Source organism: Dermochelys coriacea, chromosome 1 (assembly GCF_009764565.3).
Source record: "Dermochelys coriacea isolate rDerCor1 chromosome 1, rDerCor1.pri.v4, whole genome shotgun sequence".
NCBI lineage: Eukaryota > Metazoa > Chordata > Testudines > Dermochelyidae > Dermochelys > Dermochelys coriacea.
In genome coordinates, this window is record NC_050068.2 from 287750150 (window position 1) to 287776144 (window position 25995).

At 41.1% G+C, this 25995-nt stretch overlaps 1 protein-coding gene across 2 annotated transcripts; it reads right to left on the reverse strand.

Moving 5' to 3' along the window:
- Positions 1-673: 673 nt before the first annotated feature.
- On the reverse strand, positions 674-25216 carry CCT2 (chaperonin containing TCP1 subunit 2). 2 transcript variants are annotated; one of them, XM_038405085.2, is made up of 16 exons: positions 24900-25216; positions 22926-23000; positions 21729-21794; positions 21511-21622; positions 21137-21213; positions 18436-18548; positions 14541-14743; positions 14236-14336; positions 14026-14153; positions 9767-9870; positions 7596-7715; positions 6039-6167; positions 5830-5933; positions 4286-4385; positions 2647-2788; positions 674-967 (listed from the first exon to the last, which is right to left on the reverse strand). In XM_038405085.2, exons 1-16 carry the CDS (start codon positions 24900-24902, stop codon positions 937-939), a joined length of 1608 nt encoding a protein of 535 aa, XP_038261013.1. In that variant the 5' UTR covers positions 24903-25216; the 3' UTR covers positions 674-936. The 2 variants fall into 2 exon arrangements, with proteins under 2 accessions (XP_038261013.1, XP_043349410.1); XM_043493475.1 differs by having other exon boundaries at positions 22926-24065; positions 24313-25044.
- Between the last annotated feature and the right edge of the window lie 779 nt (positions 25217-25995).

The following is a 25995-nucleotide window of genomic DNA, read 5'->3' on the forward strand; positions in this document are numbered from 1 at the left end:
TTAACATCAGTCTACTTTTGTCACATGAAGCTGTCTTAATAACTTTATCCATTCACTTGATTGGCTACATACAAATAATTTTAAAGATCACCCAAGTCTGTAATGCTGTTCTCCCTTCCCCCAATGTTCAGTCATCCTAAAAAATAATTATTATGCACAATTATGAAAAAAGCAGCAGCTCTACTAAATTAAAATCTTTCAGTATAAAAATATGGATTTTATCCAAGAACCTTCCAATAGGAAGAGAAATCTTGCTGCAACTTGTCATTGCATTTCCTTCCATGGCATATTGTAAATTTCAGTGCTAACAGAATGATAAAAAAAAGCTTAACAGCAATAGATTTTTTTTTCAACATCCAAGTTAAACCCAGTCTTTTTTAATTGCCAAAAAAATGCAATGCATAGTCAGTATCCATTATAAAGTAAAACCCATGGCTGGAAATACATAGCCTGCAAAGCATATATTGAGTTACTGGGCACAAAAATATCAATTTCAAGCTAAAGTAGTAATGTAAATCTCCCCCTCTGTGAGAGGACAGTCATTTGTATCCACTTCCTTGGTCACAATATTAAATATTTCTCAGCTCCGGATGCTGGGAAAGTCCATTGCAATTCTCTCGATATATCAAGATCACACTCACTCATTCTTTATCAAGAAAAAAACTCTCAGATATGAATTTGAAACTTTATTTCAGGGATCTATTGAGGGAAATAGGAAATGAAAAAAAGAATATAGATGTTTCATACAACCCATGTTTTATTTGAATGTAAAATGCCTTTTTTAAAGCACAAAAACAAAATAAGTTAAATCTTCAGGAAAATGTAATAATGACATGCCAGTAATGAATACACTCTTTCTGTTCCATAACCTCTCCGGGTTTGTTTGTTTGAAGTACTTGGCGAGATCTGGTCCACACATCCTTATGGGTTGAACAGTTAACATGGGCGATGGTCTGGTACACGTTTCCTGAAAGAAAATCACAAGATTTAGAATGGTATCTTCCCCTGGAAGTCCAGATGACATTTTTTGAAGTACCTTAAGTTTTTCACACTACTGTAAAGTCAATGCCAATTATTTCCATAAGTATGGAACATATGAGCTGCCTATCTGGATGTGTCCCCGGTCCCTCAAATCCAGTACCTTGTCTCTGACAGTACCCAGCACCACATGCTTCCAGAGAAGGTGCAAGCAACCTAATGATAAACTGTTAGGGATAATCCATCCAGTAAGCGTCTTCTCTTAATAATTAGAAACTCAGTTGAGACCTAAAGCATTAGATTTTATATCCCTTCTAAAAAACTTTAAGTAATAATTTTACTAATGTAACTGGATACGTTACGTACATAAAAGAATTAAACTTTTTAAATCTTTCCCAGCTGATAGCTAATTTAAAATTCATTAGGGTAAGTTGTTCAAACTTTCGCCTCCAATATGCGTTATTCATATTTATCAACATTCATGTTGCCCATTCACCTAACTTTGGTTATTTCCTCTGAAGTTTCTCAGAATCCTCTATGGACTTGGCTAACAATTGCAAATTGTGTTATCTGCAAATTTTGCCACCTCCCTGTTTACTCCCTTTTCCATATCAACACACAGCAGTTCTAGTAGAAACTTGTGGCACCCCACTGTTAACTTTTCCCATGACAATTCGCTAACTTTTTCTAACATCTGTTTTTACAAAGTTAAAATTAAGGCTGAAATTCACCAATGTAGTGAGGGCTTACATAAGCCCTTTGTGTCACCAAAACCTTTTAGGTAACACCAAATTAGTTTTGCAAGGCTGTTGCCACAGGGATGAATTTTACTGGTAAGGAACAATGAGGGATTCTTCATTAGCAGTCATTTTATTTCCAATAAATTCCTCAGTGCATGACTTGATTTAACCAGGGAAAGAACTATCTTTTGCCACAAATTATATGAAGTGACTCTTCAAGGTGGCATACAAAATTATAGAATATTTTCAGGTACACAGATGTCAACATGCTCTAAGTTACAGCCTCTGAATCATCCAAAGAACGATGTTACTTACTTTATAGTAACTGTAGTTTTTAGAGAGGTGTCATCCACATGGATTCCACTCTTGGTTTGCATGTGCCCCAAGAGTGGAATCCATGCGGGCAATGACATGAAGAAATGGGGATTACACATTAAGATCGGTAGATGAACTTTACTCCTAGTACACCAATCAGCAACCGAAGCAGACAAAATAGTAGTCAAAATAATAGTATACAGACAGCAACAAGCAGTAACAGATTCATTTCAGATAAAATTTGGGCATCCAGCTACATTTTTAGCTTTTAGGGTTTCTTAACGGAGAGAATCAAAAACTGCCTTCCCCATTTTTATTCACAAACAGATTTCTCCAGTGAACTCAAGAGTTTAGATCTACACACTTGGATCAAACTCTGCGTCACAACTATGGAGGTTCATTGCCTAGATGGTGCTTGAACATACTCTAATTTAAACATCACAATGAGTTTGGAGAGTCAATTGTTTCTGCTATTGCAAACTATTTGTGGGAAATGTTAGAGTAGAAACAAAAAATAGCTTTATCGGAAAAAAAAATATATTTAGCTTGAAAAGAAGGGTTATATCTAATTGTATAACTAGAACACCAAACTTAGATTCAGAGTTTAGGATACCTTGGTGCTGCTTTAATAATGTCATCCACACGAAGAATCATTTCTGCTGCTTCAGCTGCACTCAGCAGAACTTGTCTCTTGACTTGGAAGCTTTCAGTTATTCCCAGGGTTGCCATGTCTCCAATGACACCATCCTTCATATCTTTAAAAAGAAAGATACTTTGCCAGAAGGGGTTTTTTTTTTCGGTTTGTTTGTTTTTTAAAAGGAAAAGCTTGCTAATAACCAGCATTATGCACAAAGCAATCTAAATCAAGTGCAGATAAAAGCATTACATCTCAACCATGTATTACCCATATGTCAGAGATTCCACAGAAAAACTAAATTTAGAAATTATATTTTAAAGAAAAGGGTCAATACTTATTACCTTTATCCCTCCACCTGTAAAGCCAGGTGCTTTAATGACTATGAGTCCAACTATGCAGGGCTAAAATATCTCCACAAGTGACCTAAAATAGATTTCCTACATACAGAGATGTCAACTCCAAACTTCACCATCTTGGGAAGTTCCTGGGCTAGAAGAGAGTGTTAGGTTCCCTTGGGAAGCTGTGAATATCCTCTTTCCAACGCTATGAAGCTTCCATTATGAAATGCCCAATAAAGCTGCAATATGGTGGTCTTAAAGTCATGATGTATTAAGTACATACAAGCTGTTATTGAGGGCTTGTGTATTTGAATAGTTAGTTTGTGACAAGCTGGGGTGTAAGCCTACCTCACACTAGACTGCCATATGCTAACTGTCTATGGGACCCTTCACACAAAGTTACACAGTGCGCTTTGATCTGTCCCTGTTTCAAAGTGGGCATCCACACTGAACCAATTATCCCAAACTCAAGCCAATAAAACTTGCATCACATCATCATGAGTACCATGTTTTCTTGCTATGCATGTGTATGTATCTGATATGCAAACTCATGCATGACGATATTAATGTGTTTAATTTTCAGGATATATTTATAATTTTTTTGCACTATTAACTAAGAACTTGAAGGTAACATTTACATATTACAGGTTAGGTGTAGTCTTCTATATTTGAACTTAAAGTAGTAAGTTATTTACTATAACCATCCTTTCTATTACAACCATGTCTAAGTGGAGCTTTTCAACCTTATGTCTCTTATCACTTTGTTTCAAATTCTTCATCTATTTACTGTCACTTCCTAATGCTGCTACTCAATCTTGATTGAATCATAGCATTAACATTCACTGATGTGATACTTATACTTTAACCAGGAAGGTAAAAGAATAGGTTATATCCATACAGCCATCTCTATTCCAAATGATCAATATAAACCATGAACTGGTCTCCTAGCATAATAACCTCAGAGGACAGGGACAATTACACATTAAGACAGTATAGGAAAAAGCTAGTACTTTCATTCATCATATGAAACCATGATTCACATCCATCCAATTGGACATCTATTGATACAAATAGGTGTGACTATTTTTCATGCTAGGGTGTTAAGATTATACTTTAAATCCTAATTATTTTGTTTGTGATGCAGTAAACTCTTACCTTGACTTTATCAAAAAGTCAAGTTTGCGCCCAGTAAGTCACAACAATGCAAAGGCATACATTCCATACCATAAAAAAGGACAAAACATTCAATACAATTCACATGCTATCAAATTTCTCACCAAGTCCATAAGTTGTTTTCCCTTCACTGTGAGCAGCTCTGAGCTGAGACACTAAATCTGCACTGTCATAGCCAGCATTATCAGCTATAATGGTTGGGATCTAAAAGAATAAATATGCATGACAACAGATCAGAGGATGCAAATAAAGCAAGTGAAAAACGACAAAATAACCATACTGCAACAACTCTATACAAACTTAAGGTTGCTTATTTATTCTTCAGTTACAAAAACAGCTGTAAAAGAGAAAGGCATAGTCACAAAAAACATATATAAGCAGAAGTTCCCCAGTTGAGGTTGTCAACAAATGTTTTTCATTAATTTATAGGTACACAAAATTATACTATGACCATATGAAACAAAATATTCATCTGCAATTAAAATGGTTTGCAGTGATTTCTTGTGATCTGTGCAAAGTAATTCTCTACACTGAGAATACACATGCAAATCTGCAGGCCAAAAGGAGGTGTTTAGATTGGTTGAAAATATATAGTTTACAAAGATCCAAAACTGCAACCTTAATGCTGAAACAGATATTAAGCAGCTCTTTAAAAAAAATCCTATTAATTTGTATTAAAGGTATATATTTCAGTAAGAAAGAAATTGGAAAAAATAGACCAAAACATTTATTATGAGAATGCTATTCCCTCAGGCTTGAGACCACTGTAAGCAGTAGTAGAGGGAATGCTAGCTATGATGTTTTAGTAGGTTTTTCCTTCAATATAATACATGAACACAAGAGTACATTTTCTCATTAATGATTTCAAACCGGTCTTGTGGCACTTGTTCCATTTTAAGAATGTAAACTTGCTGATGAGCATTTATCAACAAAACATTCTTTTAGTCAACGCATGTCAGTATAAATGATGCTAGAGCAAACTGTGTAGGGTCATTAAAGAGACATTATTCTCTAAATTAAACATTATTTGAGTTTCTGAAAAAGAAGTTTTCCCTAGTTTAAAATGTTGCTACTGAAAGTCAGGCTTTCCCAACTCTGTGCTCCAATACAAGGGAAGTTAGCATTTAATGTGTATTGTATTCACTTTTCTGTGATGGTGTCTCATTTTTCACAAGATGAAGCAAATATTTTCTAAGATTTTATATAGGGAAGTTCAGACAATGCTAGAGAATTTTTTCTATTAAAGCATTACTGTAATCTCCCTGAACCAACCACCTAAATCAGCTGGAACCAATGTGTGCTGCCCATTCTACTGCTCTCTTCTGCCTTTAGCCTTAGGGTATATGTCTACACAGCTAAAGAAAAACTCACAACTGGCTCATGCCAGCCGATTCCAGCTTGTGGGGTTTGGGCCGCAAGGCTGTTTCATTTCTGTGTAGACTTCCAGGCTCAAGTCCCAGAGCCTGGGCTCCAAACCGAGCGGGGGCAGAGGCAGAAGGAGGGAGGAGGAATGCATGAGGACGGGGTACAGTGCATGTGCTGGCCAAACAGACACTGCTACCAAAGTTCTCCCATCGGCAGCACAGAGATGCAAGTGCACCTATAGTGGAGCATCCTTAGGGACACTATTTGAAGAACATTAACTTACCATTCTCAAGGCCTTCGCAAAAGACTCCATTGCAACAGATTCTTTGCCTGGTGTTCTATTGGCAATCTCTGTGACAGCATTAGCCATCAGCATCTCTGAGCAACCTATATATTAAAAGAATGTAAGTACCTTACAACCTGCCTTGACTGACAACAAGAATTCATACATAGTGTTGAAAAGAAAATGTAAAAGAGAACTTTAATATTCACCTCCACCATAAACAGTTCTAGTATCTTTCACAGTTTGGGCAAGGACACACAGAGCATCATGCAAAGATCTTTCGGCTTCATCTATAATCTGCTGTGTTGCTCCACGCAGCACTATGGTGCAAGCTTCACCTAAGGTCAAAAATAGCAGAACCAAAGAGCTAAGAACACAGCCAACAGAACATCAACTAAATTTTGACAGAATGAAAAGCAAAGACAGTCCCAAAAGCATTTATGCTGGTTTTACTGACATCACCATGAACAAGTTTAAACTATTTGGAAAAAATGCAACAGTTGGCATTTCACAGTACAAATGAAAATTTGTAATGAACTTCATTAACCATGCCATTTTCATCCATGTCCTACTACAGAATTTGCTGGATTTCTTATTAAATACTTAACTTAGAAGCATCAAATATCAAGCAATAATTTGATAAACTACATAGAGATGAGAAGTATTGGCACTTTCTGGTTTATGACAGTTACTGAAATCTATTCTAGAAGATTCCTGCTAACAGGTTGCCACTTGCCTCACCACTGTTTCATTTACCAAAAAGGGGTGTGGAGAGGGGACGCAAAGTCTTAGGTCCCAATTTTGCAAACACTTATGAATGTACGTAACAATACAGTAAAATTAAACCTATGAACATATCATAAGGACAAGGGCCTTAGTGTTGGCGAAGCTTTTAAGACAAAATGTTACTTGTCACATGGTGCATCTAAAGTATCAAATGGTTGTCATTAGAATAAATGAACAAGTTAAATATAATGGTTAGTGATAAATAGAGCCCTACCAAATTCACATGCCATTTTGGTCAACTTCAGTCATAGGATTTTTAAAATTGTAAATTTCATGATTTCAAATATTTAAATCTGAAATTTCCAGTGTAACTGTAGGAATACTGACCCAAAGGGGGATTGCAAGGTTATTGTAGGGGGACTGCGGTATTGCCACCTTTACTTCTACGTTCCTGCTGGCACCAGTGCTCACTTCAGAGTTGGGCAGCCGGAGAGCAGCAGCTGCTGGCTGGGAGCCTAGCTCTGAAGACAATACAACTGCCAGCAGCAGCACAGAAGGAAGGATGGCATGGCATGGCATGGCATGGTATTGCCACCCTTACTTCTGCACAGCTGCCTTCAGAACTGGGTCCTTGGCCAGCATCTGCTACTTGGCGGCAACCCAGCTCTGAAAGCAACAGCACAGAGTAAGGGTGACACAGTCTGGTATTGCCACCTTTATTTCTGCACTGCTCCTGGCGGGGCTCTGCCTTCAGAGCTGGATGTCTGGCCAACAGCCAGCATTCTCTAGCCACCCACCTCTGAAGGCAGCACAGAGGTAAGGGTGGTAATACCATGACCCCCCTGCAACCTAATTTGGGGTCAGGACCTCCAGTTTGAGAAATGTCAGTTTCCCCTGTGAAATCTGTATAGTATAGGGTAAAAGCACACTAGAGACCAGATTTCACAGTCCGTGACGTGTTTTTCACAGCCGTGAATTTGGCAGGGCTCTAGTGATAAATGAATGAAATTATAATGGTTGGTTAATGGTAAAATACTTACCCATAGCTACACCAGAGAAATGAATGAGTTTATCTTCTCCAATCAGAACCTCTTCAATAAGCTTGCAACTTCCTAGTTTTACTAGCTCTGGGTGATCAAAGGTTGAGGCAATTTCACCACCTATGAATGCAAGTTCATGTTAAACTACTTGTTTGGTTACAGTCTAGGTCAAGTCTTGGAAGATCTAAAGCTTCCTTTAGCTACTAACAACACTACACCAATGTTTTCTAAAATTGGTGGCAGGACCGAACATCTCAGTTGATTCCCAGAGTCTCCACTTTCATGTTTTAAAAAAAAGCTAGACTTATTTTATGGTCGCAAAGTAAGTCTTTAAAGGGTGTGTATTTTCACTAAGAGAAAAAACGGTGTTGGGGGGGGTCTAACTGGAGTTACCTAACATGATGTAAAATCCTAGTGAAGACAAGGCAGTTTGTAGTTTTTACATACAAATTAGGTGGTCAAGTTAAAGACTAGGCTCCCCATAATTTCTAACTTGACCTACTAACTCACATGAAAACTACTAACTGCCCTGTCTTCACTAGGATTTTGCCTTGTTAGATAACTAGTCAGCTAGCTTGAGCTGAGAATACATCTTTTCGCTTTAGTAACAACGCCAAACTGTTAAACAACTGAAACCAATGCAAAGAAGTTTGAGTTTACAGAGAGCCCTAAACAATATCTCCAAGGCTTGGACTGTTCCATCCTTTTCAACGGGTGCTAACTTAAATGTCAATGATGACAATTAATGTTGATATTTGAAGTATTTCACTGCTCAACCCATGTAAGAAACGGTGACAAAGTTTCCACCATTTCCCAAAGCATGTGGAGGGCACAGGAGTTGGGAAGATGTATACATTAAAACATAAAACTTTATCACTACATAGTAGCATGCAACTGGTTTCATCTTCCTGAAGTGGAGGCTCAGCTTTGAAGAGTTTGGGAAATTCAACAGTATATATTGTAAAACTCCAGATTCCTGGCACCAAAATATTAAGAACAGAGCCTAGAAGTATATGTTTGTTTCACCTCTGCAAAAGCACTCTGAGATCTAATGAAGAAACGACTGTATTACTTTAAATTTTGAATTTAATCCAATTATTTGATTAAAGAGATTCAGCTGCTACATGAAAAACATAACCAGTACCCAACTATTTCTTATTTCACTCTAATGCTTAACTACCATGAGTGTAGCTCCTTTTAGACTGTAGGGCCAATGCTAAGCGAGTGATATAGAGCTACAGTATGATCACTACATACAAACCTATATGATCTTTAAACAATACAATCTTAAAAAATCATACTTCTGTTGGGATATTTAATTTATTTTACATACTATTGTAACTAGAATATTTATACTTCCCCAAAACCAAACAATGCTATACCTAGCAAGGCTTATCTGCAGTGGCTTATCCCATTTTTCTTTCACACTTTCTATATTGGTTACTTAGGGTACGAAACACACAATTCTGAAGATTTTTTTTTTTATAGTGATTTACAGGTAACCTTTAAAATAGGGTCTGATCCTATTTATTAGCATGCTATGATAATGCAGGGCTCATGAGCTGCTGCCAAATGACAACAGTAAGTTTAAATTTAAAGCAGAGTAAATTGAAGAGAGTTCAACTCAGTTTCCATCTCTTCCCTTTTGACAATAGTACTAACTGGGACGTAGACAGCTGTCCATTAGCAAAATAATGTATTTTACAGAGGCCAAAAGCCATCAAGAATATAAGAATGGCCATTCTGGGTCAGAACAATGCTCCATCTACCTCAGTAGCCTCTCTTCTGAGGTGGCCAGGTGCCAGATGCTTCAGAGGGAACAAACAGAACAGGGCAATTATTGAGTGATCCATCCCATTAGGCAATCAGAGGTTTAGGGACATCAAGAGCACGAGGTTTCATCCCTGATAAATAGTAATTACTTTTGGGTAGATTTTACCTTGAGAGAAAGATCCTTAGAGGGTTTTTTTGTATTTAACTCCTCCACACTCCCAAGTAAATTGTGTTCATATTACTCCACCACTTTTTATATTAACTTCTTTTGTTAAAATGAAAAGTTAAAGGCAAGTTGTATCAACTATGGAATCATGCATTAACATTTAGCAGAAAATGAATTACTGATATGTCAACACCCAGGACATACTGCTATGATGCAGCATTCTTCTCTATACCTGTAACAAGAGCCAGACGTTCTACGCCTGCAAAGTCTGCATGTTCAATAGCCATAACACCAGCAGCACCAAACAGCTGTTCAGGGTAGTTATAAATCAGTTGCCTACAATTGAAGCACACACACACATTTATGCTATCGGAAGACTGCATCTTTCATCAAAATTACATGATAGCGACAGAAGTAAACCTGCTTCTCAACATGAACAGAAATGGATTTTGAATAGAATAATTATTTATACTTTAGATTCCAAAAGCACTCGGGGTGCGAGGCACTTCCCAAACATGGAGAAAATGTCCCTGCACAAAGAGCACACAGCATGAAGAGTCAGACAAATTCTGGGGGAGTAACTGGAAACTAAGACACTGTAAAGTAACTTCTAACTGTGGTTTTTCAAAATGGGTTATCCAGATATATTCCACTACTGGTGCACATATACCCAAAAGGTTCAAATTCAAATTATTTTGGCTATCTGTGCCTGTTGGGGCTGCACCTGCACTGTAGTCCTCCTCATGATCCCCCACCCCAGGGAATAAAGGGAAAAGTGGTCCCAAATGCCCCGAGTTCCTTCCCCAATACAGAATCCAATTTGCATAAGATTCTGAAGTAGCACGAAAGGAGAGCAGATTTTATGTATTCCACTTCAGGTGACTCAAATACCGTGACCTGGAGCATAGGAGGTGGGTGATCTAAGTATCTGAACACCTATCACAGAACAGGTCCGCCAAAGCACACATCAGCTCTTGATGCTTCCACAAGGGAGTAGTGTTGTATAAATGTGTACCAAACACATGCAGCTGCCCTACAAATCTCAGGTTGGTACACAGTAGCTGCCTGGGACCTGGCATGGGCTCCAATCTTTACTGGCAGATCTTGTCTGGCTGTTTCATAGTTGCCTTAGGGCAACTGTGAATCCAGTTAGATAACCTCTGGGCAAATACTGCCTTACCCATCATCCTATCTGCAAATATACACATAGTCTGGGGAATTCTTGAAAAGTTTAGTTGTGTCTAGACAGAACGACAGTGCCCTAAGTACATCTAGGGAGCGTAGCTTGGCCTGCCCTTGGTTGGATTGGGGTTTTGGAAAAAAAAGACAAGACAGATCACTGTTTATATGGAAGCTTGAGTCTACTTTCCACAAGAATTTCAGATAAGGCCTAAGGGTCTCCCTGTCCTTATGGAATGTAGTGTACACAGTAGATTAGCCATAAGTGCCTGAATTTCTCCTACCCTTTAGTCACATATCACCACCAAGAAGGCTGTGTTCATGGATAAATGGTAAAGTGAGCGGCTCAATAGAATCTGAAAAGGCAGAGCCACCATATCAATCCCACATCCACTATATTAAGGTCTCAAGGAGGAGAAGACCCCCTTATTGAGGGGAAACACATCCACATAAAGCCTTAAGGAATCTAGCTATCATCAGGTGGGAGACCACCACATGACCATGCATGGGAGAGATGGCTGGCTGATAATGCTGCCAAGTGGACTCTTATTGAGCTAATAAGATAACCCCGAGTTCTTCAACAATAAAAAGGTAGTCCAAAATAGCAGTACCTGAGTCTCTAAGGGAGAGAATTGGCAAATAAGAGAATCTTTTCCACTTGGCTGAATGAGTAAACACAGTAGTCTTTCCTACTCGTGAATTGGTATATTCTGGACCTCAGCAGAACAGCTCCTCTTAAGTCATGGTTAGCTAGCCAGTATCTACACTGTCCGGGATAACAAAGCTGGGTCAAGATGAAAAATCTGTCCCTGGTTCTGGAAGATTATGTCTGGAAGAAGTATCAGAGGATGAGTGGATAGATTCTGCAGGTCTGATAACGAAAACTTCATTGGCCAAGCTGGATTCATTGGCCAAGTGAGCATGATCACTTCAGTAGAGCACGTCTGAACTCACTTAAGACCCTTGGTATTAATGGGATTGGTGGGTAGGGGATGTACTTTTTTCCTGATGTCAAGGGAATGAGGAAGACATCTGATAGGGAGCCCAGACTCAGACTCCCCTGACACACTTCTTGTTCTCCTTTGAGGTAAGTCTATGGCTAAGTAACCAGTTGTTGATGTCTTGTGTGATGGTGTCTTTAAAAGATCATGCATGATCTTTTGTGAACTGCCTTCTGAGGCAGTCTGCCAGGACATCCCATAAGCCTGGTAAATGAAAGGCAACCAGAGTGATTTTGTGGGACACACCAACTGCTGAGTTGGACAGCTTATTGACAAAAGAGAAATGATTGTGCTCCTTCCTGCCTGTTTATACAAGACATTGCTTTCATGTTATCTGTTATATCTAGACCATCAATCCTCTCAATATGAGAAGGAATGCTGTGCATGTCCAATGAATTGCTTTCAACCCCAGTACATTTAAGTGAAGGCAATCATCCTCAGGAGTCCAGAGGCCTTGGATCTGCAAATGATCTAGGTGAGTTCAAGCATGTGTCATTAGTGTACTGGATGGCAAAAGTGAGAAAGGTACCTCCTTTTACATTTAGAGGATTCTTTCACTAGTTACAGTAGGACTTCTGGAGGTGTCTTGCACTTTAACATTTATGTGACATTTATTGGGCAGATGCACAGATTTTTGCATAGAGCATAGGTGAAGTCTGGCATGCTTTGTGACATATATCCAAGAGGCCATGTGACTTCTGGCTCACATGGCCCCTATGTTCTTATTCATGTTTAAGGATGAGCCTGCAGCTGGTTGATGAGATCCACTATGGTACTGAACATGTCCTAAAGCAGATAAGTCTTTGGTGTTATGGAAACTAGCAACGCCCCATGAAGTCTACCCTCTGGGTTGACAACAGAATCAATTTTTTTTTATTGATCAAGTCCTAGGGTAGTGAACAGCTGAAGAATCAGGTGAATGGAGTCACTTACATGTGTTGATTTCACTCAAATGATTTCTTACTTTTTCACATGAGCTTCCATTTCCACAGCCAGGGAGTTGAAGACCCTTAGCATTGTTGATAGTTGGAATGGCAGTACTCTGTATTGATAGTGGGAATTTATCATTGGAATCTCAAACATTTCCTATGAGTTGAATGGATTGTTATATGAAAAGAAGATCTAAGGAAGGGATTATAGCGGCTATCTGAAGAACCAGAGAGAGTCTAGAATTGGGCACCAGTCCTGTTTTTTCTTCAGACTTAACAGTCTTTCATGAGAGAAATCCCTGAAAAAGGGATGGGGAAGGAGGGTGCAAGGTAGGGAGACTCTGAAATTGTTTTGAATATCCCACCCTGTAGGGATGGGAAAGGATGAGTAAAGATCCTCCAGATGTTGTAAAACAGCTCTCAACCAAGATGTAAAATTAACTGCCTTGATGTAGCCACAGGGTGAGTAGCAAATGAAGGGAAGGCAGAGTGTCTTCCTTTGGTACTTCTGCTTAGATTACATTTGTAGTCTGGCCTGCTTCCTTCTTGGTGCACAGATGTAGACTCACAGAGATCTCTGAGTGACTTGTGAGTCTTTCAGCAAGAGGATAGCCTCGTTGGTTATACTATTCAAAAGATCACAGCCTTCAAATGGCAAGTCCTCAGTGTTAAGTATATGAAATGGATAAATAAAGAGATCAACTTATAGTCAGTTGTTTATTGTAGGCATCACAAAAGAAGTAGATCTTAAGGAATGTTTTTAAAAAGAAGAATGTGGCTCTGCAGACCGGCTCAGAAAAGGTGTTCTATATGTAGCAAATGGCATGGAACACTACATGGAGAGAGCTGGCGCACCAGTCACAAGGGGTGTTATGGCTGACAACAAAAGGGATGGGGATGACAGTAAGAAACAAAGGCCAGATCCTCAAAGCTATTTAGGCACCGAACACCCATTGAAATCAATGGGTATTAGGTGCCTAAATAGCTTTGAGGATCTGGGCCAAAGATGATTCAGAAAACATGGGGTAGATATAAGTAGATTCTTGTACTCAATCACAAGCAGCTTCAACATAATGCAAGGGAGTAGGGAGAGTGAGTGGAAGGATTTAAAAGGTAGGGGGCATGGCGCAGTCAGAATGACAGGTAAGAAAATTACTTAGCAATTGTATTTTCCATGGAGTGGAACGGGATGGTAAGGAGTGATATTGGACTCGGTGAAGATGTTACAATAAATAAGAAGTCTGATGATAAAACAGTTGGATGAATCTTATGTGTGTGAGTAGAGAGAGCTGGATCTTAAGTTATGAAGTAGCAAGCCTTTAATAATATAGAACATGTGGGACATAGTCACATACCTTATTCCTTCCGCAATAAATACATACCTGTTAATAAAGCAGTTTATTCCATGCTTAAGAATACGTTCAACCTTCTCTTTCATTTTTTCTTTTTCTGCTTGTTCTATTTCTGCTACCTTTGCTGTCGAATCCACTCTTACACGAGAGCCAAAGACCTAAATTAGAAACAAAGATGTAAGATTTATTTGAAAATTAACTCAATTTATAAAGAAGGCTTCTATTATATTAATCGCCTACCTTAATTTTATCTGTATCCATGCCAGTGTTTGCAATAAGTATCTTTGCATTTTCAATTCTTTTTGGCTGGTTGACACCAATCTTTTTATCTAGCAGAAAGCCTACAGTGAAAGAGAAAGTAGCAAAAACTCAGCATGCCTTAAAATAGGAAAAGGACTATTATTCTAAAATGTGTCAAAAATTTGTACAGATTCCAATACCAATACCATAGCAATGTTTCCTGAAGCACATACAGACATATGTATATCTCTCACATATAGTATTAATTTCAACTCTCAAATACACGGTCACTGAATAAAACATACCTTCATCTAAGTAAGAGTCTACCAGACTTCCACCTAGTTTCTTGATAATATGGATAGCTTCCAAATTACCAGATCCTTTCAGTCTAAGAACAGCTTCCACTGCTAGTTTAGTAAAGTGATCTTTATGATGAGTAAGTAGTTTTGAGGACAACGTGGTCCCTGCAATGTTCATTAAGTCTTCACGGAACTTTATTTCATCATCACTAAAACAAACACAGTGTAACCAAGTGAGTAAAATTAAACGGACAGGACTGAAGAAACAATTCAACTGACTGACACTACACTCAGATTTACATATATTGTTATATACGTTTCCTCAACGTTTTTGAAGTGATGTGCAGTTGCAAAATAGTTGCACTTTGCAAACATTTCACTATATGCCACACTAAATTAAGCACTCTCTATTTAGGATATGAATTTGAATAAAAGCACCTCTTGAAAAGGAGTTGGTGCTCAATGGATAACACACATGGCCTGTTGCATTACTGCATATATATATTATTGATACTTCGCACTTACATAGTGTTTTCACCTATACATTTCAAAACACTTAACAGAGGGTAAGAATCATCATCCCCATTTTTCAGTTGGAGAAAGTCACAGATAGAAACAGTATGTAGACTTGACATAAGCAACTTGCCTCATTTCTTATTGGGCGTGATCGGGAAGTGCATAGAAGGTTAAGTTGTCATAACAAACTGTATGCTGGAGTCAGGATGGCTAGTTAAGATCAGTAGGAATATCCTGATATTAGCAAACAAGCATAAATGTAAGAAAAGTTGAAGATCAGATTATGCATGAACAGTGCATGCTGTACACGGATTGATTCCTGAAAAGTAACCAAGTCAATCATCAAGTGTAAGATGCATATAGTTAGGCACTAGTTAGGAACTAGTGTTGGTAGAAATGAATATAAGGAAGTTTTACTGTATGACTTTGGATCTGTGCTGTATCCTGCATCCACCCCGCTATTTTGCATCTAATCAACTCAACATATCTTGGCTGTATGCCAAATAAAGGAATATGAAAGATGAGACTGGAGCCAAACTGAGCTTTTTGGGAACTGAGTGGAAGAGGTCTCAGGGAATCCCAACATTGTACTGTATTTTGTTTTGATCTTCATTTCTCCTTTAGAATGAAATATGAACACCTGTATTTAAGTGCTTCAATTTAACTGGGATTATTGTAACAAATATTCAGATTACTCAAATGAGCGGTCACACCTTTCTTATTATGGTCCGATACCATGGTGACAGGTGTGGTATCAGAGGGCCTGTTGTACCTTCAACTCATATTCCAAGATGCTGCTTCATTCAGGTATCTGACTATGAAAACTGGTAAAGGATCATTTCATATCTATATTGCTAATTGGCAGAACAAGAAACTGCACAGATCATCTGGGCCAAATAAGAGGAACTGCTTCTTTACAGGAGTCTTGATGAGGACAGAACATTTGAGCAGAGTTACTGAGCTCAATTCTCAGTTACATTAAGGCCTCATAACACCACCTTGGCAATATAAAGGGGTCTTAAGTGGCTCACAGAATGCTCCTTGTGCAGATCCTAGCAACGGCAAGTACTCTATTTTGGCCCTGTTCACAGGCAACAGCACAGAAGTGGATAGTGAAGGTTTCAAGGGGATGGCTGGAGTGTACCATACTATGACTATTCCCTACTTCCCAGAGACATGGGGTCCATGAGAAGCAGAGTAAACTGGAGGTACCCTGAGGTTCTAATTTATGTCAGGCAAGCTCCAGAATACAGCGAGAACAAAGGGGGCCCAACACTACCTTTGTCCAAATCTCTTGCCCAACTCCCCAAGCCCAGGAGAATATGCATTACGTAACGACACGTTATCCTCAGATATAGCTTGTACAGCAACTATTTTCCCAGTACTCGCTGAAGATTTGGTTTGAACCAAAGTACACCGTTTGCAGCTTTTTCTAGTCAATACAGACATAATGTTGCAAAAGTTGGAGAAATTTGGAAAAGGTGGCTGGGTGGTTTCTGCCTATTAAATGTAACAACCCTCCTCTTCTGTCACACAGATCTGAAATCCCTATTGGCTTCTGAATCCCTAGATAGCATCACTGGCCAGAGGTGTCTTTTTTCATTTGTATTAGGCTAGATAATTTGAACTCAGGACTAGGTAGAATACTGCTGGGGGAATTCTGCACCACTGCACATGCACAGAATTCATGTCCCCCGCAGATTTCTTTGCTTCCCTGCAGAAAAATGACTTTCTGACAGAGAAGCAAAGGAAAGCTGCAAGAGCAGTCACGCATCACTCCCTAGCAGCGCAGGTACAACATTTCAGGCATCCAAAGCAGCCGGCAGAGAGGTAAATCACCGTGGGGCTGGGGACACCCCACTCAGTGGCTCCTACCCTGAGCCAGGATAAGCTGCTAGTCCTGGCTGGGCTGGAGGCAGGAGAGGACGGGATTTAACTCTTCCCCTGCAAAGAGTGGCTGGTGCTGTGTCAGACCCACCCCTGGAAACTTCCCCCAGCTGCAGGTAGTTCAGCATCCTCCCCTGCTTCCTGCCCACTCCTCAGCTGTGGAGGGGAGGGGCCACTGTATGGGGAGCTGCTCCCCCATCCACCCAACCCCTGTGCATCTGGACGTCCCATTCACAGACACTCCTGCCAAGCCTCACCTGGTACATCCAGAACCCCCCCCCAGCCCTCCATACCCAACCCCACTGAACCTCATCCCCTGCATCTGGAATCCCCCCGCACCAGACCCTCTGCCTCTGGACCTCCACCCCTGCATCCAGACCACCCCCCACTGAGCTCCCTGCACTCAGACCCTCATCCTGATGAGCCCCACACCTACACCATCCTGAGCCCCCACCTCGCTGCACCCAGACCCCCATCCCACCAAGCCCCACTCCCCCAGCAGCCAGACTCCTGCTGCTGAGACCCCCACACCCAGACCCTTCTGCTGAGCCCCAACAATCTTCACCTGGAAGCCCCTGCACCCCCCAACAAGCCTCTGTGTATCCAGATCCCCCCACAGCTAGACCCGCCCCCACTGAGCTGCCTGCACCCAGACTGTCCCACAGAGAACCCTCTCACCACACACCTGGATTCCCCCATATTGAGCCCCTCCACACTTGGATTCTGCCTGGTTGAGCGTACCTGCCCCACCCCTGGTGCAGACGGGCATGGCCCCAGCATGTTTCTGGGACTGGCCCAGGCCTTGTGCTGTGTCAGGGTCAGGTGCAGCCTCACCACTGAATCCATGTGCTGGGGGTGGGGGGCTGCAGGATGAGTTTCCACTTCTTGCAGTTAGTGGCCTGTGCTCCCCACTGCCACGCTGGAGCCTCTGCATTTATTTATTGACAAATAAAACTTGCAGAATTTTAAAATACTGTGAGCAGAATTTTTTGGTGCAGAATGCCCTCAGGAGTAGTACAGTTCCTGAAACTAGTTCTAATTTTGTTAATAGATTTAAAGTCAACCGTACCCATCTAAGATTGAAATAACTTTGGATCTGGGTTTATGGATGTAGAGAATCTGGAAGTGAAACTAGAAGTCTATAGCACACACTGAAAAATCTGAACAAAATTGCAAATTTTGTTGAAGGGGAAAATTATATTTTAAGGCAAATTATATTTTAGTTAAACAGTTACATCTTTTAGTATTTTAAGATAATTTGTCTATATTTTTAAAAAGCCTTTATAGTTTAGCTAAAGAAAATTGTGATAGCATCTATTCAGAAAATATTGCTTAGATCATATTATATTCTAAAGTACAAAAATGAAGAAAATCAAACGGTTTTCCTCCTGCTGCACAATTTTCATCTGTTTGTCCTACCCATCTGTGACAGTTTACATAGAAATTAATCAGGACAACCAAAGAAGATTACTACTGCAATTTTAAGATATTTACTAACCCATGATCCACTGCAGATTTCAAGAGGGCCTCTCTTGCTGCTTTTGTAGCTTCTCTCCAACCTGCAATGATGGTTTGAGGATGAATCTTCTTTGCAACTAATGCTTCTGCCTCCTATTAACAAAAAACATATAATTAATCTACTTCAACGTCAAATTTGAAGCGAGGAAGGCAATTTATTCAGTAAGATAATTTAGAATCTTTTCAACACCAAAAGGAGACTTTTAATCCACCTGACAGCCAAAACGATCAAAATAATCTTAGTGTGAATGATTTAGGAAATATATAATTTTCCCTCTAATACTACAAATACAGATGTGACCATTCATGCTGCTAGTATTTCTTACCTAAGCAACTAATGTGCTTTATTCAGAGTGGCCCTTGAAGATCATTTGGAAGCTTTGTCTAGTGCAAGCCATAGCTATATTTTGAACAGGCAAGCAGGTTATTCTAAAATTGTATCATCTACTCGAAGCTTTGCATTGGCTTCCTGTTCACTTAAGGGTGTAACTCAGGGAACTGGTGAGAAATCTTTAAAGCCCGGGTAAGTCAGCTACCCAAGAGATCATCTCTCATCTTAAGCCCTATCATTTCAGTTAAGATCAGCAGGTGCTCTTGATGTCAGTTCCTGGAGCTAAAATCTCTAGGCCTTGTTGAAGAGCTTTGGTAGCAGGAGGTCCTTGCCTCTGAAGCTTCCTCCACGAGTAGCTCAACAGAGTCAAAACTCAGTAGCCTTCAGATACACAGGATGACATTTAATTGGTTAAATGGGCACTACCAAATCAATTTAGGTCCTGCAAAAACAATCGTTTATAAAGCCTCTCAAAAATGTTTTTTTTTCTTAATTCACTGGGAAAAAAAAGATTTAAAAGGAGTATTTTCCTGAAGTGTTTGCAATCAAACACTGTATCAGTCTGCTAACTGCAAGAGCCAGAAAGTGAAACTGATTATATGATAAACAATGAAATTGTCTTTTTACTTATCAGTTGCATGAGGAAGACAAAATCCTTTCAATTGCAATAATTCAAGATGTTGTTAGTAATAGATAAGGAATACAGTTGTTTAAAATACTATAAATATTAACAGAACAATGTGACCCAAGGACCTCTTAACGCCAACTGGCATACGGAACAGGGATACATAAGGGTTTCAGGTTTCAGAGTAGCAGCCGTGTTAGTCTGTATTCGCAAAAAGAAAAGGAGTACTTGTGGCACCTTAGAGACTAACAAATTTATTTGAGCATAAGCTTTCGTGAGCTACAGCTCACTTCATCGGATGCATTTGGTGGAAAATACAGAGGGGAGATTGAAATACACACACAGAGAACGTGATCCTCTGGGTCTGGTGTCTACACACTAGTCAACCAAAGAGTATCATGCAAGGTCTCTTATGATAGCCTGTGTCACACTGGTCACAACTGTGAGATGTATCTACAGAAAATATGTAAGAAAAAGTTAAGTTCTCTAGGTCTGAGAGTTAAGGTAGGCCACCAGAAGATGATCCACATGGTCCTGACAGGCAGGAAGGACGAGATGATTATCTCTGTCTGCCTGGTCACGTGCATCGAACGTTGTATGGCTTACAATGGATGCCCATTTATAGTTTGAGCAAAATGTTACTCAGTGGATTGTGGGGACTGCAGGAAAACACAGCAAAGATTTAGGAGTAAACAGCATATAACAAACAGCTTTGGGTTTCTTTTTGTGCAGTTGGGAGGCCATTTTCATGGAGCTGTACCCACAGTTCCGCCCCACTGCCCATTCATCTCTGGGACTGCTTTTTCCTCCCTTGAACTATGCCCCATTCAGCATCATGCGCAAACCGCTAGCCCCTTGCTATTTTTTTGGTGGGGTCTTTTTGTGGTTTGGACAAACCAGACTTGTTTTGGGGTGGTTTTCCTGGCAACCGGTGCAGATGAACCCCAGTTATTCTTTAATTTGTGAGGACAAGCCACCAGTGGGCTTGATCTTATGAAGCAGGAATCTCAGCCAACTTGGTTGAAACACTGGAAAAAGGACTTGGGGCAAGCTATCATGTAGGACACAGAGGTCTTGTGACTTAAGTTTAGGCTCTAGAATGCACGTTATGATTGTTTTATATATAACCATTTCTTACCAATATTCTTACTTTCTATCAGTTGAATCTCTGTTCTTTGATACATTTATTCTTACATTTATTCTTGTTTTCACCATCTCCCCTACACTCCCCCAGTGCTATGTGTAAAGTAAGGTGCTGATCCTGAGTTGAATCTTGTAGGCTGGTGAATACTACTTTTTTGGGAATAGCAAATCAGGGTTCTCCAAGTGTTCAGTGAGACGGGGGTGGGCATTCCAGAGGGATGGTTGAAGGACTTGGGGGTTGGTGAGTGCCTATTGCTAGTCTGTACAGAGAGAGTGAGGCTGGCAGAGGCCTGGAAGGTAGTACTTGCGTTTCCAGAGGCTGGTGAAGTCAAGGAACTGATACACAGAAGACACAGAGAAGACTTCCTCACATTAAGGGTAGGAGGTAGCAAGGTGCTTCACAACCCTGGATACTCCCAAGAAGCAGCACAGAAATCATCTAAGTTTTGTTCCTGTTTCTAACAATTTGATAGGTGATACACTAATGCTTACTCTCTTGGTGGCACCCTATGCTGTATATGGTACCAGAGCACTCAAATGCCAGATACAGAAGAAAATGTTTAAAAACAAAAGTTTTATTACCCTAAGTAATTCCGCTGCCAGCACAGTTACAGATGTAGTTCCATCACCAACCTCATCATCCTGAACCATCGACATGTCTAAGAGAGAATACTACTATGTTAGTTTATTTATTCAAATATTCTGTACTGCTCAGTACTAATCACAATTATTATACATTATGGATACACACTAGTTTGGAAATCAAAAACAGCGTTTTTAAAAAAATACATAGGGGCAGGATTAATTGCAATAACTGAGCATCATATTATCAACCTGCTACATAGCAAAAGAAACTTGCACAGAGGATGTTGTTTGTTTGCTAAAGTAAGCTATTTAATAATTGACCTACAAGGAGATTTTAAATATTGTAATGACAAACATCTAGTCAAACTCACCAACCAAAACCTTGGCAGCTGGGTTGTCTACTCCAATAGATTTTAGGATGGTTGCACCATCATTGGTTACTGTCACTGTGCCATCTCTTCCAGTACTTAGAAGAATCTTGTCCTACAGGATATAAGGGTTGGGATACTGCTTGAACATGTACTTCATAGCGCTACCACAGTTTTAGCTGTCTTTGCAACTGTTATCTGAGAGCCTGCAGATATCTTACCATGCCTTTAGGTCCCAGAGTGCTCTTAACCAGGTCTCCAATGGCAATAGCACCAATGAAGGATGACTGGAATAAAAGTGAACAAGCATCACACAAGGATTCATCATTTCTTTTATAAGAGTAAGTAGCTAAAGATTAAACCATAACAGGGTCAGGAATCATAACTACTTGCCCTCATCTACTCCCTCTACCACCATATCCCATCCCCTTCCCTCCCCGGTCCAGCTCTGAAGTCAGGCAGCTTCCTTCTCCTCATAACCTGGGTGCCAGTAGAGGAGCCACTCAGAGCTCAAGAGATGCTGCTCCGTCTGCTCATTCTGTACCCAGCACCCCAGAGGCCCACAGCAGCTGGAAGCAGCAACTCCATGGAAACTCCTGCTCAATCCCTACAAATTTAGGCTGGAGCATTCTCAGTACAGATGAAATCTTCAAAGAATTATATTTCAATAAGTCTCTACTACTGAACAAATGCAAACTGAATTTTTTTTAAAAAATTATTAAATGTGGTCCAATTTGGCAGTTTTTCATGTGAATGGCAAAAGAAATCCCACTCTCAGATTTCAAATCCTCGGTCCAAAGAATGAAAGGAGCAGACCTTCTCAACAAAACAGATACTTTTTAATATTTTGTTAATATGAATGCACACACACTTCCCCACCCCAAATCTCGTTCTTGAAAATGGCTGAACCATTTTTGCTTAAACTTGTTATATGCAACTGAAAACAGAGTCTTGTACTTGGGGCTCGGTGTAAATTGTAATTTTATTTTTTTAAAGAAAATTCTCAACTGTGTAAATGGCAAAGTATTGCTTTTCAGGGAGCTTCCATGGAATTAATTTTACAGGTAACTTTTGCCGATTTCAAGAACTGAATGAATTTTACAAGTTAATCAATTTCTTCCACACACATGCACACAGCAGTCTTATTCCTTTGCATGCACAGAGCACTCTATTCTTCTGGATACGCGCACCACTGCAAGTACAGGTAATGTTTTATATTGAACACTTTGTTGTAAACACTCTCTTTTTTTAAAAAATAAATATTTAAAGATAGCCATTGGGGGGAGGGGAGGCAATTTAATGGTTTCCATGCTCTCCCTGACAGTGTGATTTACACAGGGCCTTACTTATAATGGAAACTGTCAGGCAACCTTACCTATAGAAGATGTTAGCAGTTCTGCTGATATTTAAATACTCACCAACCGAGCTGTCTCTGCTTTTTCTTCATCTGCTCCAGCCTTGAAAATATTCACAGGTGCTAGGGAAAGGGATGCCTGAAATAATAGTGATCATAATGTAATTTAGCTTTATCACTTCATTTTTAAAACACCTCACAAACGTAAGTTGAAACTAAATAACGTTTCTGTTATAGTTGAATTACAATACTTAATATCCCCTATTCCCAGGTATATTTTAATAAATGGATATTTAACACACTTTTTATCTAAATCTTTTTTTTTTTTTTAATCTTCACTTCACTGACATTATATAGAGCCTTTTAATTTAGAAAGACATTTATTACCTCAGGGGCACCAAAGAACTCAAATGCTGTCTCCAACTTTGCTGAGATGAACTAATGGAGCAAATATAAGATTTGCTGCCCTGTTCTGCCCTGCAGAACACAGGTGACAGAGATTTGCCTGGAAACTAACCAGATCTCCCTGACTGAGATGTCATCTTTGTTGCCAGTGAACTAGCTTTCTGCTACTCCTATTCCTGGAGTGAATGCAGCTATTCTAACAGCCCTGGAGGAGCATTACCAGTGGGTGTAGTTTAAAGGAGCCAGCTTTTAATTACACCAGGGCAAAGGTGAACCCAGCAGAAAATTAGGAAACCAGAACCTTTGTTTCTCCACTGCTCTGCTGCACCCAGCAGAAAATTGGAGCCACTCATTTCAAAATGTTGTGGAATTACTGAAAACAAACATAAAAACTTAAAAGTTATTAGATGACAATGTTTTCAAGTTAACATGATCGCAATTTTACTTCCTTGCCTTTCCCATGTCAATTACACCATAACAGTAATATCTTTTAGCCCATTAAAATCAGAAATCTAAACTTAATCAAGGGCCCCATGAAATCAGCAGCAAACTAGAACTCAGTTGTACACCACCGAATGCTGCATTCTAAAGCAAACTCGGGATTCTTCAGCAGCTTCGAGTCAACTCAGAACCAGATGAAAAGGAACATAAATGATTCAGTGGTATTAGAGCGTTTGGATATTTACAGCATATTCAATTTTGCACCACTGCAAACTTTTAACGCAGGGAATTGTTCTGATATAGGGTTGGGCCAATTCTGGAATAGTTTTCCCAAGGAGTTGAAAACTCCCGTCAGTTACTAGGAGCCTTATGAAAAGGAGGACTTGTGGCACCTTAGAGACTAACAAATTTATTAGAGCATAAGCTTTCCTGAGCTACAGCTCACTTCATCGGATGCATTTCTGTTTTTTCCACCAAATGCATCCGATGAAGTGAGCTGTAGCTCACGAAAGCTTATGCTCTAATAAATTTGTTAGTCTCTAAGGTGCCACAAGTACTCCTGTTCTTTTTACGGATACAGACTAACACGGCTGCTACTCTGAAACCTAGGAGCCTTATGTGCAGAAACGCAACGACTTAGCTCCCCTACGCATATTTTACCTCGTTTGAGGTGGATGATCCTGTTCCCCAGGTAAAGCCTAACCTCGAGTCTGCCAAGGGCCGCCGGCCTCAGCCGCATCCCCTGGTGCCCCGTGGGAGAGCGGCTGCCGAGCTGTCGCTGTCCGGTCCCAGAGCTGTCATTGCCCCTCTCGCCAGCAGGCACGTGGGACATGGGCCCCAAACCCGACAGCATCAGAGCCCGCCCCTCACTCCCGTGGGATGGGGCGGCGGCCCCGTGGCCATGGGCCCCAGCGTGACGCAGGCCAGGCAGCGGCCCCGCATGGGGAGCCAGCGCCAGCGCTCCGGGAAGCCGCTCGAGAAACTTCTAGGCCAGCGCTCCGCCCGAGGCCGGGCGCGGCAGGGGCCAGCGCCCCCGTGACTGGCGGCACCGCCGCCGCACAAAGGAGGAGGAGGGCCCGGAGCCGCGGGCGGCAACGGCGGCAGAAAGCCACAGCTCCTCGCGGCCCATGTGGAGCTGGCGCAGGCACAAGGCCGCCTTGCCCCGCCGCTCGCTTCCCGGCCCCGGCCTTACCATGGTGACGGTGAATCTGCTACCAGCGTCCTGCCGATCGCCTCGCGCCCGCTTACAGTCACTGCCGCGCGCGCCGTCCCCGGGCCACGAGCTGACCCCGCAGCAGCCACCGGAAGTTGCGTTGCCTCCCCCGCGGCGCAGCCGCTCCCTGGCGGCAGAAAGGCTGCCGCGGCCTAGCACATCCCCCCTATTGAATGTGGCATTCTGGGAGTTGTAGTCTGCCGCAGGCCAAGCGCAGCTCCTCAGGCTGAGGGGAGGGCGGCCTGGGGGGGGGGGGGGGGAGCCGGGGCGCGGTCTGAGCTGCCCGCGGGAGGCTGACCCACCTTAGCTACTTTGGCACTCGCTGGAGTGACTTCGGTTTCCTTAGCCAGAAAATAAGCGTCAAAGTGAGCAGTGACAACCGTAGCAACGCACCGTCGCTTACAGTGACAGGCGGAGGACGGGAGGCACCTTCCAGACTAACACAGTTATTTGAGCATAAGCTCCTGGGGGCTAAAACCCCCTTCAGCGGATCCATGCAGTGGAAGATACACGAGAGAGAGAGAACATGAAAAAATGGGTGTTGTCCTACCTATTGTAAGGAGAAGGGTCAGTTAAGGGGAGCTAGGAGCAGCAGGAGGGAAAAAAACGCTTTTGTCGGGATCACCAGGATGGCCCATTTCCAACAGTTGACAAGGCGGCGTGAGGAACAGCAGGGGTGAAAAACAAACATGGGGAAATAGTTTTACTTGGTGTAATGCCCCCTCCACGCGCAGTCTCTCTTCAAGCCTAAGTTAATGGTGTCCAGTTTGCAAATTAATTCCAATTCAGCAGTCTCTCGCTGGAGTCTGTTTTTGAAGTTTTTTTGTTGTAATATTGCCAAAAACAGACTCCAGCGAGAGACTGCTGAATTGGAATTAATTTGCAAACTGGACACCATTAACTTAGGCTTGAAGAGAGACTGCGCGTGGAGGGGGCATTACACCAAGTAAAACTATTTCCCCATGTTTGTTTTTCACCCCTGCTGTTCCTCACGCCTTCTTGTCAACTGTTGGAAATGGGCCATCCTGATGATCCCGACAAAAGCGTTTTTTTCCCTCCTGCTGCTCCTAGCTCC